Source organism: Nymphaea colorata, chromosome 2, assembly GCF_008831285.2.
Source record: "Nymphaea colorata isolate Beijing-Zhang1983 chromosome 2, ASM883128v2, whole genome shotgun sequence".
Taxonomy (NCBI): Eukaryota; Viridiplantae; Streptophyta; class Magnoliopsida; order Nymphaeales; family Nymphaeaceae; genus Nymphaea; species Nymphaea colorata.
In genome coordinates this window covers 2,272,030-2,287,701 of record NC_045139.1, presented here as the reverse complement: position 1 = coordinate 2,287,701, position 15,672 = coordinate 2,272,030, and the positions used below count along the sequence as shown (strand labels likewise).

Sequence of the window (15,672 nt, the reverse complement as noted above, 5' to 3'; positions counted from 1 at the left end):
CAACATTTGTTCAGATTTTACGAGCATGCCATATTTAGAGGAATTATCTTTTAATGGTTGCATAAATATGAAGGAACTTCATTCATCTATTGAGCATCTCAAGAGTTTGACTCACTTATCTTTGAGAAGTTGCAATTCACTAAAGGATTTGCCTCCAGAAGTTTGGCAATTGACCTCGTTGGAAATGCTTCACCTTTAGCTATTGCCCTCAAATTACAACTTTGCTGTCGCAGTTGGGGAATTATAAATCATCAAAACAGCCTTTGCTTGGCAAATTGAAGGTCCTAATCTCAATTTTTGTGAGAACCTCACCATCTGTCCAGATTTAGGAGCATCCTACATATAGAGAAATTGCATTTTGATGGTTGTAAAAAGATGTGTAACAATTGAACTTCATCCATCGATTGGGCTTCTCAAGAGCTTAATTCACTTGTGTTTGAAAGACTGCAAATCAGTGCGTCGAGAGATTGGTCAATTGGGCTCACTCGAAATACTTGACCTCAATGATTGTTACCAAATCACAACTTTACCATTGCAATTGGGACATTTGAAGTCATTGAAGCAACTCTTTCTTAGCAGCAGCAGCATAACAGCTCTGCCTTCTGAACATTGTGTCTAAACAAGCGTTCCTCTTTGAAAGAAATACCTGAATGGATTTGTTCATTGCTTCATCTTGAAGCACTAGAAGTTGCAAACTGTGACTGTCCTACATGTTGTACCAGGTTCCATTGCATCACTACAGAAGCTTGACTTCCTATCAGTTGCTGGTTGCAAACAGCTCAAATTCTTGCCAGCTTCTGTTCCTCTCGGATCAATGTTGTTGAAGAGCCACAGAATGGCATCAGCAAGTGGTGATAGACGACCAAATGATTGCTTCCATGGAATTGAGGTGCCCAATGTGGAACTTGACGAGTATGTTAAGCCTATGAGATATCATGCTTAGAGGACGATGATGTTGGTGATGCGTGTGTCCATTCATGGCAGCATCCTACTGGATGGTTACTTCAGGAGTAATCTTAATAGCGCATATGCGATATGAATTATAATCCATATTTTGGTAACCCTGCTGACATGGGGGTGAATTTTGGTGGACCATTTCATGAATATGACGGTCCTGTTGTTGTTCTCCATCTTAATTTTGGTTCACCATGAGGCAAGCGTGAAGCTTATGAACTCTGAGAGCCAAATCCGACTCCTCATCTACTTCATCTCTTGAGTTAACCAGGCACAACGATTGCCAACTTACTAAGTTACGCATTTAACTATTCACTTGTAAAGTAGTGAAAGTAGTATTTTTATTCCTCATAAAGTGTAGAGGGCAATACAGCCCTCACTGGCCACTAACCTCGATACTGTCTGCAGAGCTCACTGAAATGAAGCAGGGTCAATGACGCCTTCACCCATATTGCCAGAAATGCTGACCGGATCGGCCAAATCAGGCCTCAATCAGCTGATTACGCTCGTACCAGTCTGCCTTTCAGTAAAACAACAATAAATAGATTACATATTTTCAATGCTTTTATGAAAAAAAAAACTGGCCTAAATCCGCCAGCTGATATATATGGCTGCCGGATTTAGTCGCAAGTTTAGAAGGATAAAAAAACCACAATCTGAAATTTCGACGTAAAATCTCGTTTATACATTTAGGGGAACTTCTCTGAAAATGTTTCCACACACAGAGAGAGAGAGAGAGAGAGAGAGAGAGGAGATAATTGACATCCTAAGAGTCCCAGAAACCACTTATTCGGCAAAGGTGTTTGCATGGTTAATGGTCAATTTCATTAGTCAAAACTTATTAAAAAAAAAATAAAATTTCATTCAAAAATACTTGAATTTCGCATGAAAATATTGTTAAATTTAAAAAATTCAAATTTTGAGTTTTAACTTCAAAACTTACCCCCACAATTTTTTTTTTTGGGCATGAGCTAACCCTTGGAAAACATCTAATACCTTTTTACTTGAAAATTCAAAGTTTTTTATAGCTCTCTTTTTTCATTTGTCTCTTCTTCTCTTCTTTTTCTTATCCAACCTTGAAGCAATCTTTTTCAAGTTCAAATTCTTAAAGAGAGCAAAAAAAGATCTTTTGGAGGAACATTTTCATCATCTTGGAGCTTCAGTCCTAATACAATTTATATTCAAGGTTAGCTGTGCAAGAAAGCTTTAAAGATTTTCTATCAAGGGGTGAGAGCTACTCTTGAGTGCACTGAGAGTATAAGCAAGGCGAAATAAATTCTATTTCTTCATTTATTTACAAAAATATACTTGTTATATTGTTTTGCTCATCGTTTATATTTTAAGATGATGCTTATGCATGATGTATTAATTTTCCTTAATTTATGAGTAAATGCACAACAAAAATAATTGTTTGGGTTGAAATTTCCTCACCTCATTCTGATGTTGATTTTTGAGGTTGAGATTATCCAACTCGGGAAAACATTTTATGAATATGTACATGTTAAAATGCATATTCATGTCATTCTCATGTTTAGTTTCTTTTTTAATCACCTGTTTAGGGACCCCAATGAGTGCTTTATTACGTTGTTTGATTTTCTTCCATATCCAACAATACAAGAAATATATTCTCTTCTAACAAACAAAATAATAATGCTTTTATATTCACATATAAAAATATTTGAAATCATGTTTTTTAAAAAAAATTCAAAAGTAAAAACACTCTTTAATGATACCTTGGAGATTTAGCCTAAGCTCTTGTACGAGCAAAAGTTCCTTTTGGCCTACATAAAAAAATTTTAACTAGGATAATTTTAAGTTATTTTTTGATTTCAACACTCATGAAACTATATATATATATATATATATATATATATATATATATATATATATATATATATATATATATATATATATATATATATATATGCGTATAATGCACATGACTACATCTTTTGTCTTTGTCTCTTTATGATTTAATATAATCTTTTACAAATTCTTACATATAAATGAATATACATATATGTGTTCCACTTTCTCTCTCTTTTTTTTTTAAATCTTTTTTGCCTCTCCATTCAATTTAATACTTTCTTTTCACAAACTTCGATATATATATATATATACATATATATATATATATATATATATATATATATATATATATATATATAGCACCAATACAAAAAAATGCATCCTATTAAAAAAATATGTATAATACGTTAAAACAAAGTAAGTCGTATTAAACGTGAAAAAATGTGTGTTTTTTTTAAATTCCAGAAAATAAAAAATGTGAAAAAAATGAGTATTATATGCATTTTTTACGTTTTTTGTATTTTTTATGATTTTTAATTTTTTATCATTTTCAAAATTAATTAAATTTTTTAAATTTTAAAAACATTTTCGAGATTTTTTCGTTTTATTCCCGAAACATAACTTTGCAGTATTATATCCGAGAAATTTCTCATCGTATAATACCCGTAATACATATATATATATATATATATATATATATATATATATATATATATATATATATATATCTCTTTTTTTTTTAAAAAAATATTTTATTTTGTGATTTTAAAATCTCTTTGTCTCTCTCTTTTTCTCTATTCTACTCTGATTAAAGTATTTTCAATTTTTCATTCTTTTGGATATTTTTCTTTAAAGATCTAAGGTTTTAATTTCTTACCTGTCGACTTTACCAAGATCAAAACTCAAGTCATGACCTAATATTAGAATCATGTTTGATGGTCTACGATTCCATTTCATTTTTAAAAAATTTTCTTTCATAAAATTACTTATAATAATTTTATAAATAAAAATAAGAAACTTAAATGTATGTGATGATAAGAATGATTTTAAATTAATGTTATGATAGGAATGAATGATTTCATTCTAATCATATATGATCACTGCATTCATATATCTCCATTCATTTAACATCACGTATGATTACAAACTCATCTCTAAAGGAACTTAAGCAAGATGAGATGAAAGCTCCATCTAGGTAGTAACCAAATTAGAGCAAAATCTTAAACTTACTTAAATTCTTAAGAGAACACTAAAGCGACTTCAAAATGTGATCTTCAAAGGTTTTCAAATGATATTTGTAAAAGTTTTACCATTCAAAATTTTTTAAATAAAAATGTTTTACATTCTCAAATGATTCTTCAAAACTTTCTCAAAAATTTGGAACATCAAATCTTCGATATTTTTTTAAATACTACACCGCATTTAAAATAAAAATATGTTTAAGCCAATACGAAATGCATCAGGAATAAAGATAGCCCTTGGATTTGTGATGCTGGGAACAATCGATCCTTATATCGATGGGCAAGTCCCTTTCCCTCTCATTTAAAAACGCTGGGAACAAAGAAATACTTGATTTCTTGAACAACTATTTAAAATAAGGAGCCAGAAATTTGGCCTCTCATAAGAATGTTAATGCAACTACCTAACTTTTAGGTAGCTGCCTAGCTTTTACGACCTTAAGTCTGAGCAGTTTGGCCCCTGCTTTTATAAAATAGTGTCATTTCGTAATTTTCCCGTAGATGCTACTTACGGAACTAGCAAAAGAGTAACCTTTGCTTACGAAAGAGGTGGAAGACCACCTTTGACTGTAACATCCAATATGGGCTCAACGTATACTTTTTTAAATACAAATCTTATTTTAGCAGTTGTTGGTAAAGTAAGATCAACAACAAGAAGAATTCAGGTGAGGATAAATATCTCACGGGCTTGCAAAATGTAAAGAATGCAGCAGAAGAGAAACATGAAAGCCAAACTGCAGAAAGAAGTGGTTCCTTCTTTGCAGGTAAGGAACAGGACTTCAATGCTATTTCTTGTTTCAGCAGCATGAAAGTACCACCTGGAAAGGACAAAGCACTCACCGTGATACACCATTTCGCAGGTTGTCTTCCAAATCCAAACACAAACATTGTCTCCATAAATCCTGTGACATCTAATACCAGCCACTCCTGTGCTCAAGAACTGCCCAGACATTTTGCAGTTGGGATGCTTCCGTTGTCACCTGTACTGTATAGCAATGCTCCCCCTCTCCCTTCCCACTCTTTACCATGCTCTCCTCTCTCAAGTTCAATTCGACCTCATCGGCGCATCGAACGATTTTCTCAAACACAAGAGAATTGTCGGCCATGATCACTACATGCATGGGTGAGAGAACCTGGTCCAGCCCCAGCGTCAGGCGTGCTCTTCTCAGCCAACTAAATCTCAATCTTGGTAGCATGAAATGCAACTGCTGCTGCCCTGTTGCTGATCCTCGCACCAGAGACCCCGACATTTTGAACCTTCTTAAACTGTCAAAAGTCATCTCCTGAAACGAAAGATGATCATCATCAATAGAGCATTTCACACTAGTTCTTCAACTCCTCCGTAAGAACCGATCTCCCATCCAAAAAAAAGAAAACAAGAAATCCACTACTAGTACCACTATATGGTACTACAGATATTGTAAAATATTAACTTCTGTGTATAACTCTATATTTATACCCTTATACTTTAACATTTTTAGCTCTATCACTACTAGTACCATTAGATAAAAAAGAAAAAGCGTGCACATTTCGTACCTTGAACACTTTATTTCTGAATTCATGACTAAGATGGCAACACTCTATGAAATCACAAGGACCAGGCATTTCCAGCGTTTTCAAGTTGCTTGAAATATTTTCAAGGCCACACACATCTTCAAGCAACTTACAGCCACCCAAAATCAACTTCTCCAAATTTTTCAAGTCTGAAACATCTGATATTGTTGTCAAATTGGTGCATCCAGAAGCATCAAGCAAGAGTAAAGAAGAGGGAAGCTGAGGAATACACTGAAGTTTCTTGCAGTTGTCCAAATGCAGTGACTCTAAGGATGAGAGGCGAGACAAACCTGTTTGTTGGATAGAGGCAGCCACCAGGACTTCCAAGTTCTCACAACCACTTAGCGATAGAGTATTAAGTCTTCCCAATGACTCATCAATTGTTGCATGCAAGTACTTTAGGTTCTTGCTCTTGAAAGAGAAGCTCTCCAGATTTTCCAACCGTCCAATGAAATCAGGTGGTGCTGTGAAATTGTCGCAATGCAGTTCTAAGAAGTCAAGACTTTCCAATGTTTCCATAGAGTCAGGCAAAGCTTCAAGGTTCACACACCTTAGTGACAAGCTCTGGATCCCAGTTATGGAGCCAATAGAGTGAGGCAAATATTCAAGAACATGAGAGACCACTTCAAAGTGGGAAAGACCTTTCAATTCTCCAATAGAATCATATAAAATCTCAAGGTTTGGACAGTTCAATATTAAAGTCCTAATGCTTTTCAGTGACCCAATGGATTGGGGCAGAACTTTAAGACTGTTAGACATCACTTCGAAGCAATAAAGCTCTTTCAACCCTCCAACATAATCAGGTATAGAGTCCAGGCTCATGCAACGGAGATGCAAATAGTGAATCCTTCCTAGTGATACAATCGAGTTTGGAAGGGCTTTCAGACTTGCTGATTCGATTTTGAAGCTGTAAATATTTCCCAGCTCTCCAATGGAATCAGGAAGAGCTTCAAGGTTTGCACAATTCAATTCCAACTGCTGCATTTGTTTCAGTGACCCAATCGAGTTGGGCAAAGCATCAAGGTTCTCACACTTCAAAGTCAATCTTTCAAGCTGTTTGAGTGATCCAATGCAGTCAGGCAGAGCTTTTAGATTCTTGCTCCTAATCTCCAATCTTGTAAGCTTTTTGAAGCATAGGCTGATCCAATTAGGCAAGGCTCTGAGCATTTCACATTCTAGCAGCAGCTCCTCGAGGTTTTCCATCTCTCCAACAAAATCAGGCAGCTCTTTAATTACAACATCGATCAAGCGAAGACGTTTCAAGGCTTTGCATAATTTTTTGCACAAGCCAAGCAGCTCAAAAGACGAACACGTTAATTCATTGATGGTTGCAAGATGAGAAATATCATTCTCACAGCCCTTTAAGCTTGTCCCAGATATTTTGAGCGCTCGTAAGGAACTCAATCTTCCAATAGAATTAGGTAATGCTTTTAGGAGTTTGCAGCCTTCCAGAGATAGCAGTTGAAGGTTTTTAAGTCGTCCAACTGAATCAGGTAATGCCTGTATTCTTGTATCATCAAGAATAAGGTACTTCAGTTTGTCCATATCCCCTAATCTTTCTGGCAAGGACCAAAGATCAGCACATCCTTGGAGGTTGAGGTATTGTAGTGAACATAATTGGCAAATGGAATTTGGCAGCTCTCTCAAGCATTCTAAATACTGCACCGATAGCCGATGGAGGTTGATAAGCTGTCCAATTGAATTAGGTATGGTCTCAATGCATGTCCGGGAGAGGTCAAGCTTCTTTAAAGACTTCATCTCTCCTAGTCGTTCCGGCACAGATGAAAGTTTCATACACCGTTGCAAATCAAGCACTTCAAGATTACTTAACTGACAGACTGAATCTGGTAACATTGACAGTCTTTGACACCATGTCATGTGTATCTCACACAAGTTTGTAAGTTGACCTATTGAATCAGGTATTTTGTCTATAATTGTTCCATCAAGATGAAGCTCCCTGAGTGATCTCATGCCTCCCAAATGCTCTGGCAAACAAGCCAAACTAGAACAAAATCCAAGGTTAAGAATCTCAAGAGAACTTAACCGGAAAATGGTATCTGGTAATCTTGACAGTTTTTCACAGTGCAACATAAGTAGCTCATGCAAGTTAATAAGTTGACCTATTGAATCAGGTATCTTGACTATACTTGTTGAACTAAGATGAAGTTGCCTAAGTGATCCCATGTCTCCCAACTGCTCAGGCAGAGAACCCAAACCAGAACAATCTTCAAGGTTAAGGACTTGAAGAGAACTTAACTGACAAATAGAATCAGGTAGCACATTGCAATGTGTGCAGTCAACCACAGACAACTCACTAAGTTTTGTAAGCCCTCCGACTGATTCAGGAATAACGTTGATACTTGCTTTGTCAATCTTAAGCTTCTTAAGTGACTCCAAATCCTCTAATCCTTCTGGCAAAGAGGAAATTTTGGAACAGGAACTAATATGAAGGACTTCAAGTGAACTCAATTGACTAATTGAATCTGGTAGCTTCTCTAGGATCTCACATTTTCCTATACACAAATATGTCAGCTTCTTGAGTTTCCCAATTGATTCATCAATTGTAATCAACATTGGACAATTTTCAAGTGTCAATTTCACCAGGCATGACATATCTGTGAAATCAGGGATAAACTGTATGTCTGCTCCATGAATTGAGAGAACTTTCAATTTTTTAAAAGCCTGCAAAAGGAATTTCTAGTCATGGAGAATATGGTGAAAAACAAAAAATAAAACTCCCTCACAATACTGACCATTCCTCTAAGTGGCAATTGGTTTATAAGAATTTGGACCATGTTAGTTTCATAGAGGTCAAGGATGACGACATCCTCAAGATTAAAATCAGATGGTGGCAAGTCAAAGAAGCAATTGTTCAACTGCAACCATTTCAAATCTATAGGAAAATGTTGGTATGTGCCTTGGAAGTTTACATCTGCAGCATAAAGATATCTCAGGTTGGGCATTTCTTCAAACCATTGGGCACTAATACATTTCTGGAAAAACCTTTCAACATTTGGCCAAATGAGAATCCCTTGAGCATCAATAGGCCTTCGTACCTGAACAAAGACGAGCAAGTATTACAACTCAGATATGGTGTCAATAGCTGGTCCCTCAGGTGAGGTGAACCGAGAAGGGTTTTATGCACTCACCTGAATCATGCAATTAATTTCTCTATTGAGTGGTTTACCAAGTACTGCCTCTAAATATCAATTGGCTCTTTAGCCAAGATTTACACTATTTCGATTAAAGATGCCTTTTAGTCAATTTAGAAACATCCACAGGATGCCGGTTCAAATGAACACAACGAATGGAATAAAAAATACATACATTGAAATAACTCGATGGATTAGATGCCTATAAATTCATCAAAGTTTCTTACAACAAAGGTTGTATTTTTTTTTTTAATATTTAAGAAAAAGGATATTTTCTTTATTTACTAAATGACTTCCCTATTTTGTATAAAACAATATCATTGATAAAACTGCACAAGTTGACATTCCTTTTAGATACCAAGTCCCAGAAGGGCAAAGGCACAAGTAGCATCAACTTTTTCCTTTTTCTCACCAAAAAACACCATGAAGTAATAAACTCATTTCAAGCCAAATGCCTGAAATTTCCAAAAAGAAATTGCTGAAACTTAAAAGGGTGTTTGGCTGACACCTTATAAAACTCAGATTCATGGAAACTCTAAAACTTAGAGGGGCCAGGTTTTTCCACCTCTTCAGAGAAACTGGACTTGGCCAAACCCTGTTTTCCCAGCACCATAAAACATAGTTTTGCAGTTACCTCCAAAACCTAGTTTTGGCTGTCATGCGAACACCTCCTAAACAATTACAATGTGTATAAATTGATGTATGCGTCTGATCACACTTTGAACAATAAGTCATGCATGAACATAGCCACATTAATACTGGCAAGAAGTCAACGTTCTGACTGATTGAACCAACCAACAACGGTTGGATTAAACTCTATATAAAGAGTTCATTTGTACAAGTTTTAACGTGTTATCCCCCACTCTGTTCATGAATGAAAAACAGAGTTGAAATGTTTTATCTTCTTTATTTTTCAATATCCCTCATTATTCCTTATCAGACCAGCATCCCTAATTCAAGTGTTGCAATGCCAAAATGCAATATGAATACGCAGACACCCATTATTATTGCCGGCCATGGGAATAGTGGACTTCATCCGATTGTCCACCATTGTTCTCTCGTCTGCCCCTCAGCTTGTTGTTTATGGTCTGCTCATTAAAGGCCTTCCAGAGATTGTTAACTGCCATTTCATCAATTGAATTTGGAGCATATTTTTTATTATTTCAGACTTTCCAAATGTACCAATCAACAGATGAAAGCTATTTTTCCAGCAACTACTGAGGAGCTTGCAGCACTTCCTAAACAATTGCAGTGTGAATGAATTGATGTATGCATCTGACTACACGTTCAACATGCATGTGCATATATAGAGATCGAGGGAGGGGGCGCTTACAACCTTTTTTTGTAGAAAACTCATAGTCTCTTGAGAATTCCACAGTCTACTCTTCTTATGAAGCTTTCGAGAGCATTCTTCTTCAACTATGGCCCTTCCCATGTCTCTTATTTGATCATGCATCTCAAACTCTTGGCTTTCCTTATCTATCTTTATGAGAGATCGTTGAACAAGCACCTTAATTGCTAAATTTGGGAAGCAGGAGCGGTCCATCCACATGTAAGTCGCATTTTCTCTGTCCCGACCAATAAAAAAACACGAAATATCTAGAAATATTTCCTTCTCTAACTCATCTAATCCATCATAGCTCAGCTTCAACCTCTGTTGGACTTTACTGGGGGGAATCATCTTCAGTTTCTGCAATGTATCTTTCCATTCTTGTACGTCCATGTCAAAAGTTAAAAGCGATCCGAGCACTTCAAGGGTTAACGGTAGCCCACCAGCTGCTGCAACAACTTCCTTTGATAATCGGAGATACTCCCCTTCCGGTTGTTCGCTATTAAATGCGTGATTCATGAATAGCTCCCGCGACTGAGCTTCATTTAGTTCCCGTGGCTTGTAAATTTCGTGCTGTTTCACTCTGCGGGCTTGCAGTACCTTCTCATCTCTGGTTGTGATGATGATCACGCTTCCGGCGCCAAACCAATCTCTCCCACCAGCCAGTGCATCAATTTGTTCTACCGAATCAACATCATCTAAGATAAGCAGAACTCTTTTACGACTGGCCCTTTGTTTGATCAAGCTTACTCCATGTGCAACATCGCTTAAAAATAAATTTCCGTCTTTGAAAATTTCACGAAAGACCTGCTTCTGTAAGGCGACCAATCCATTGGGTTGTCCGGATTTTTCCCTTATATTTGAAAGAAAACAAGTGGCGCCATTAAACCCTTCCGCTAAGTCGTTGAAAACAGCCTTGGCAATCGTCGTCTTTCCAAGCCCCCCCATACCGTGGATTCCAACCACATGAACATGATGATCATTGCCTCCACTCTCTAACATTTTCTTCACGTCTTGAACGCGAGTCTCAATTCCAATTGGATGCCTTGCAACTTCGAGTGGCTTCTTGTTTACTTTACTGAGTACTCGCTTGACGATTGCACGCCTTAGTTTTGCCTCATCCCTGCAGGTGAATTCAAACCACAGTAATAAGAACGTAACTATGTTGTTCCAATACGAATCTAACGAGCAATTGAACCAATGCAATAAAGATCGGTTTCAGTCTTTCAGAGTCGAATTGGCGGTGAATTTGGTCGATCCAGCTGAGATTTTTCTTCTGAAATGAATATAGATAAATCTGTAAAATTGATGAAAATTAAAAAGAAATCTTAAAATTACTAAAAAATGGTTATTAAAAGTGGCACATGGTGCTCTTGAATCGGCCACCAAATAAAATCGATCGGGTTGCCACTGGTTTCACCGACTTCATAGCATTTACTAGTACACCGTTGCAAGGCCACATTAGAAGAACCCTTTCCTTTCTCCATCAAACCTTGATGTCCTGAAATCAATTCAAATTTCTCCATTTCTGATGATCTGCAAATTGATTATTTAGCATGAGGAGTTTTTTGTTCCTAATATATAGTCTTCAACTTATTAATGATGTATAATTCATCATTTATTTTTTTTTATTTTTTCGAATTTATTCTCGTTAAAAAACTAATTGGAGGTGTCCATCCCTCCGTCTGCCGCCGTTCACATAACCTACAAAATACCCTAATGCTTAAATACTGAGCCTCAGTATTTAGCATTTTCTAAGAAACTATTTGACATGGATGCAATTTCACACCCAAAAACGTAAAGAAAGAGACAACAATAAGTTTTTGTTTATCTGTAGTTAAGATTTTATAAGCTAATAAATATGGATCACTAATTTTAAGTTCCTCATATTGATTTTCGACTTTTATTAAAAATTCTTCCAGAGTTTTTAATAATTTATTTTTCAGAATAACTCATATTTAATTTATGTCTAGTCAAATCCAGGACAAAATCATTTTTTTGTTAAAAATTTTTGGTACTTTCTATTAGACAGTATGGAAAACGCCTGATTACCACATATCTAACCCTGAGGGTTTGATTTAAGATAAGGCCTACCTTAATCCGACTTGAGATCTACAGATTGAAGACAAAAGACCTCCATGCATATTTAAAACAGAGGATTTAAGATCGTTGTTAAGGATGAGGGGTTTGAATTCCTGGGATTTAGAATCTAAAAGATATAAGATCAATAATCAAACAGCCCTACCATTTACAACCTAAGGACTTGAAGAGTTTCTATTATCGAATCTTGCTTTCCAAAATGTTCTTGAACTCATCTTTCCAACTCTTGGACGTTGCTTTTTCTCTTCTTCAGAAAATCATGGACGTACAGATCACCAACAAAAAAAGTAGAGAAAGAGACAGAGAGAAGAGAGAGGGAAAAGAGTGTAACCTATACCAGTTCATGTCCTTCATATTGAACCCAGAGAGATTTCCGACCTTCTTCAATGCTTCCTTCCATTTCCTCACCTCTTCCTGGTCCTGCTTCTTGTTGGATTCATGCTTCTTAAATGCAGATTTGAAGCAGCCGTTCTGGTTGCGAACATCCGAAGGTTCCACACCGAAGAACACCGGAACCATCTCCTTCCCAAGCTCCACGCTTTTGGTGATCTCTTTCAAACACCATTTTGATTCTGCATAACGTTGGGAGAAGATAGGAACGCAGATCTTGGACATCTCTATGTATTCGAACAGCTTGTTGATCTCCTCCCCTTTTTCCAACTTCTCACTGTCTATGAAGGTGGAAATGCCACGCAGTTCAAGGTCATCATAGAGATGCCTAGTGAAGCCCTTCCTGGTGTCCTCGCCTCTGAAGCTAAGAAACACTTCGAACTCGAATCCACTACTTCCAGGTGAGGGCGATAAAGGTGTTAATGGCTCCGCCTCTTCCCCTGTCTCCGTTTTTTCTCTTGTTTCTCCAAGGCAGCCAGAAAGTTGCCTCAAAAGTGTTCCCAGGACATTAATTTCCAGGAGGAAATCCTTGATTCTTTGGAGGAAGACACCAAAGAGAAAGGTGGCAATGACTACGAATAAAGCTGCAAATATCTCCATTTTCCTCCTGTTCTTCCAAAATGTAAGGTGGTATAAATATGCGACTTTCCTAGGCACCAACACCGCCCACACAGAATATTAATAATCACAAGAGGAACACAGAGTGATCATCAACCTCATGATCAACCAAGAGAGAAAGAGGCTGGTAGAATTGAGGAGAAATTGAAGAAGGGGAAATTTAAGATTCTTTGGAATAATTGTCCATGGAAATGTGTGTCAGAACTTTTGGTATGGTTAGTCAAAAAGCTATTTCAAGCGGAGCACTAGGAAAATTCTGTAGGTCGGCCGTGATCTGCTTCTGCTGAAGTGGACGGCGTCCTTATTTTTGTTTCCAGGGTCCTGCATTTCGAGATTTTACCAAGACAGGCATATCCATCTAAATTTTTGCTTTAGTATATATAAGATTCACTTTATGGAGTAAATTTATTCTTAAAACTGTTTTATTTTTAAAATAATATAATGTATATGGCCTACAAAGGGGAAAAAATTTCTCAAATAATATAGAACTGTTTAATTTTTAATTACCAAATATGTACAATTATGATATTCATATTTGTTGTTTAGGTTTATAGAACTCCCACTACCCGGGGGAGCGAATATGGCCCTCAAGAATTATTATTTATTCGTTTCAACCCCAATTTGGCTCCATTTGGTCTGGGCAAGATCTTTTGATTCTTTGATGGCTTCAAAAGCACATTTAAAGATGCAAAATGACAATCGCATGCGTTTTTCTGCTAACAAACTCATAAAAATACATCTACGTAATTAGATTACAACAAAAGGCATATAAACTTAATTACATAAATTCGTCAATAATTTTTTTTTTCTCTTACCTGAGAAAAAAGGTATAGCTGTTGCAGTTGAGATCCACCAGATAATCACAAGCGATGTTGTTAATATATGTAGAGGGAATGATCTTTTTTTTTTTTTTTGCAAACTCGGTTAAAAGAGTCTGTTCCTTTTGGAGTTTTGGTATATACTCATTCCTCCTGTGTTTTCCATCAGGAACAACATGGAGGGGTTCTGTGAATTATTTTGTCCACCAAGCGGCAGTTTGTTATTTCAAAAATATTCAGTACGTGCTGCTCAGAACATTGTTCAAGTGCCAGCAGTAAATGTAATTTTTTTCAAGAATTTAAATAAGCATGTAATATCAAACAACTCATTAAAAAAACAAAGAAGGTCCAGAGAAAATCAAGATTTGCATGGTTCCTTTATTTACATAAAGCCAAAATAAACAAAAATCATGAAAAGCCGTTTTCTTTTTCTTTTCCAATATAAGATATGTAGCTAGCTGCAATCTGAAATTGGATATAATCGTTGAACAATATGCACTGTGCCCAATAATATTCTTAATTATAAGAAATGGTAGTCAGGGCCACCGAAAAGTTACCTAGACTTTATTAATGCTAGTAAAATTTACTTTTAAAAAGAGATATGGGCATTAGAGATTCAGGCGAGTAGGAGAATTATTCACACAACTCCAGCTAGAGCAAAAGCACCCCACCCCCTTGACGAGACTTGGGTCACCATTCCATGGACCTGGATGGACCTAGGTATTAACAATATATTTAGCATCCCATGAAAAAAAAATTTTGGTCCACCCTCGACTGGGATGTACAATATTTGACATGATCATGCGGAGTACTTACTTTGGAAAGAATTGGCCTCTTCTAAGTGCAAGCACCGTCCATCTCCCTGGATGTGATAGCTACTACCGGTCTTGGTACTATCAACGACTCTTCTCAAGACGTACACATACACGTTCCAGTTGGGACACATCCATTGTCACCTGGATTGTATAGCAATGTGCTCCCTCCCCGGGGTTCACAATGCTCTCTGCTCCCAAGTTCAATACATGACGGACTTCTGCAATTTTCTCAAACACAGGAACAGGAACGTCATCGGCAATGATTGATATGCAGATGGGTGAGAGGACATTGTGCAGGCGAAACGACAGGCTTGCTCTTCTCAACCAACTAAATGGCAGCCTGGGGAGCATAAATTGCAGCTGTTGTTGTCCTTTTGCTGATCCTAGCACTAAAGACCCTGATATCTCCAAGGTTTCCAGGTTTTCAAAAGTTATCTCCTGAGACAGAGAAGTTCACCGTCAATAGAGTATTCAATTTACATGTATTCTTGGAATGCTTCGAATAACAACAAGCCACAAAAACAATAAAAGATCCATTTCTTAGAGGAGATTACAGTGATATAATCGGTAGTCCGCACCCTAACCTAGCCAGTTCAGAATTTCAGAATTTGTTGTCTCCATTATTATTGATTGATCCTGTCGACTACTTCCTTATGCGTGAACTTTAGTTCCTTTCTTCTTTATAAGTTGGTCAATTTGTTTTCAAATAACTATCTATCCATTTACATATACGTTCAAAACAATTGCTAATTATATATGTGTAAGGAAAAGTAAATTAACATTATTGGGTCTTTTCAAACATTGGTGGAGTGTGGTTCATCGTCTAGCTCATGAAGGAAACTGGTAAAATCTAAAGATATCTTAGTCAAACATTGCCATTTCTTGGTCCTTATT

The 15,672-nt window shown here is 36.6% G+C and overlaps 2 protein-coding genes across 10 annotated transcripts in view; both read right to left on the bottom strand.

Annotated features, from left to right (window-relative positions):
• Positions 1 to 180: 180 nt before the first annotated feature.
• On the bottom strand, positions 181 to 14,920 carry LOC116247638 (disease resistance protein RPV1-like). Of its 9 annotated transcripts, none has more exons than XR_004170867.2 (6): positions 12,469 to 14,470; positions 10,044 to 11,160; positions 8,309 to 8,611; positions 5,538 to 8,237; positions 4,842 to 5,284; positions 181 to 1,474 (listed from the first exon to the last, which is right to left on the bottom strand). XR_004170867.2 is itself a non-coding variant. In XM_050075936.1 (6 exons), exons 2-6 carry the CDS (start codon positions 13,125 to 13,127, stop codon positions 4,913 to 4,915), a joined length of 5,151 nt encoding a protein of 1,716 aa, XP_049931893.1. In that variant the 5' UTR covers positions 13,128 to 13,176; positions 14,780 to 14,920; the 3' UTR covers positions 4,597 to 4,912. The 9 variants fall into 9 exon arrangements, 7 of the variants coding, with proteins under 7 accessions (XP_049931893.1, XP_049931894.1, XP_031475726.1 ...); XR_004170868.2 differs by having other exon boundaries at positions 181 to 1,470; XM_050075936.1 differs by lacking the exon at positions 181 to 1,474 and adding an exon at positions 14,780 to 14,920 and having other exon boundaries at positions 4,597 to 5,284; positions 12,469 to 13,176.
• The window catches only part of LOC116247824 (disease resistance protein RPV1-like), a 38,575-nt gene continuing 37,567 nt past the window's right edge, over positions 14,665 to 15,672 (bottom strand). Inside the window, exon 5 of the mRNA XM_050075938.1 lies at positions 14,665 to 15,216. Coding sequence (XP_049931895.1) covers positions 14,860 to 15,216 — 357 coding nt within the window. The 3' untranslated portion in view covers positions 14,665 to 14,859. The remainder of the gene's footprint in view (positions 15,217 to 15,672) is intronic.

Excerpts from the sequence above, each read along its gene's own strand:
- LOC116247638 (XM_050075936.1), bottom strand. The coding sequence starts at position 13,127 with ATGGAGATATTTGCAGCTTTATTCGTAGTCATTGCCACCTTTCTCTTT. Across the intron at positions 11,161-12,468 it reads AAGGACATGAACTGGTATAG|GGATGAGGCAAAACTAAGGC; the intron begins GTTACACTCTTT and ends ATTCACCTGCAG. Across the intron at positions 5,285-5,537 it reads TCAGAAATAAAGTGTTCAAG|GAGATGACTTTTGACAGTTT; the intron begins GTACGAAATGTG and ends CTTTCGTTTCAG.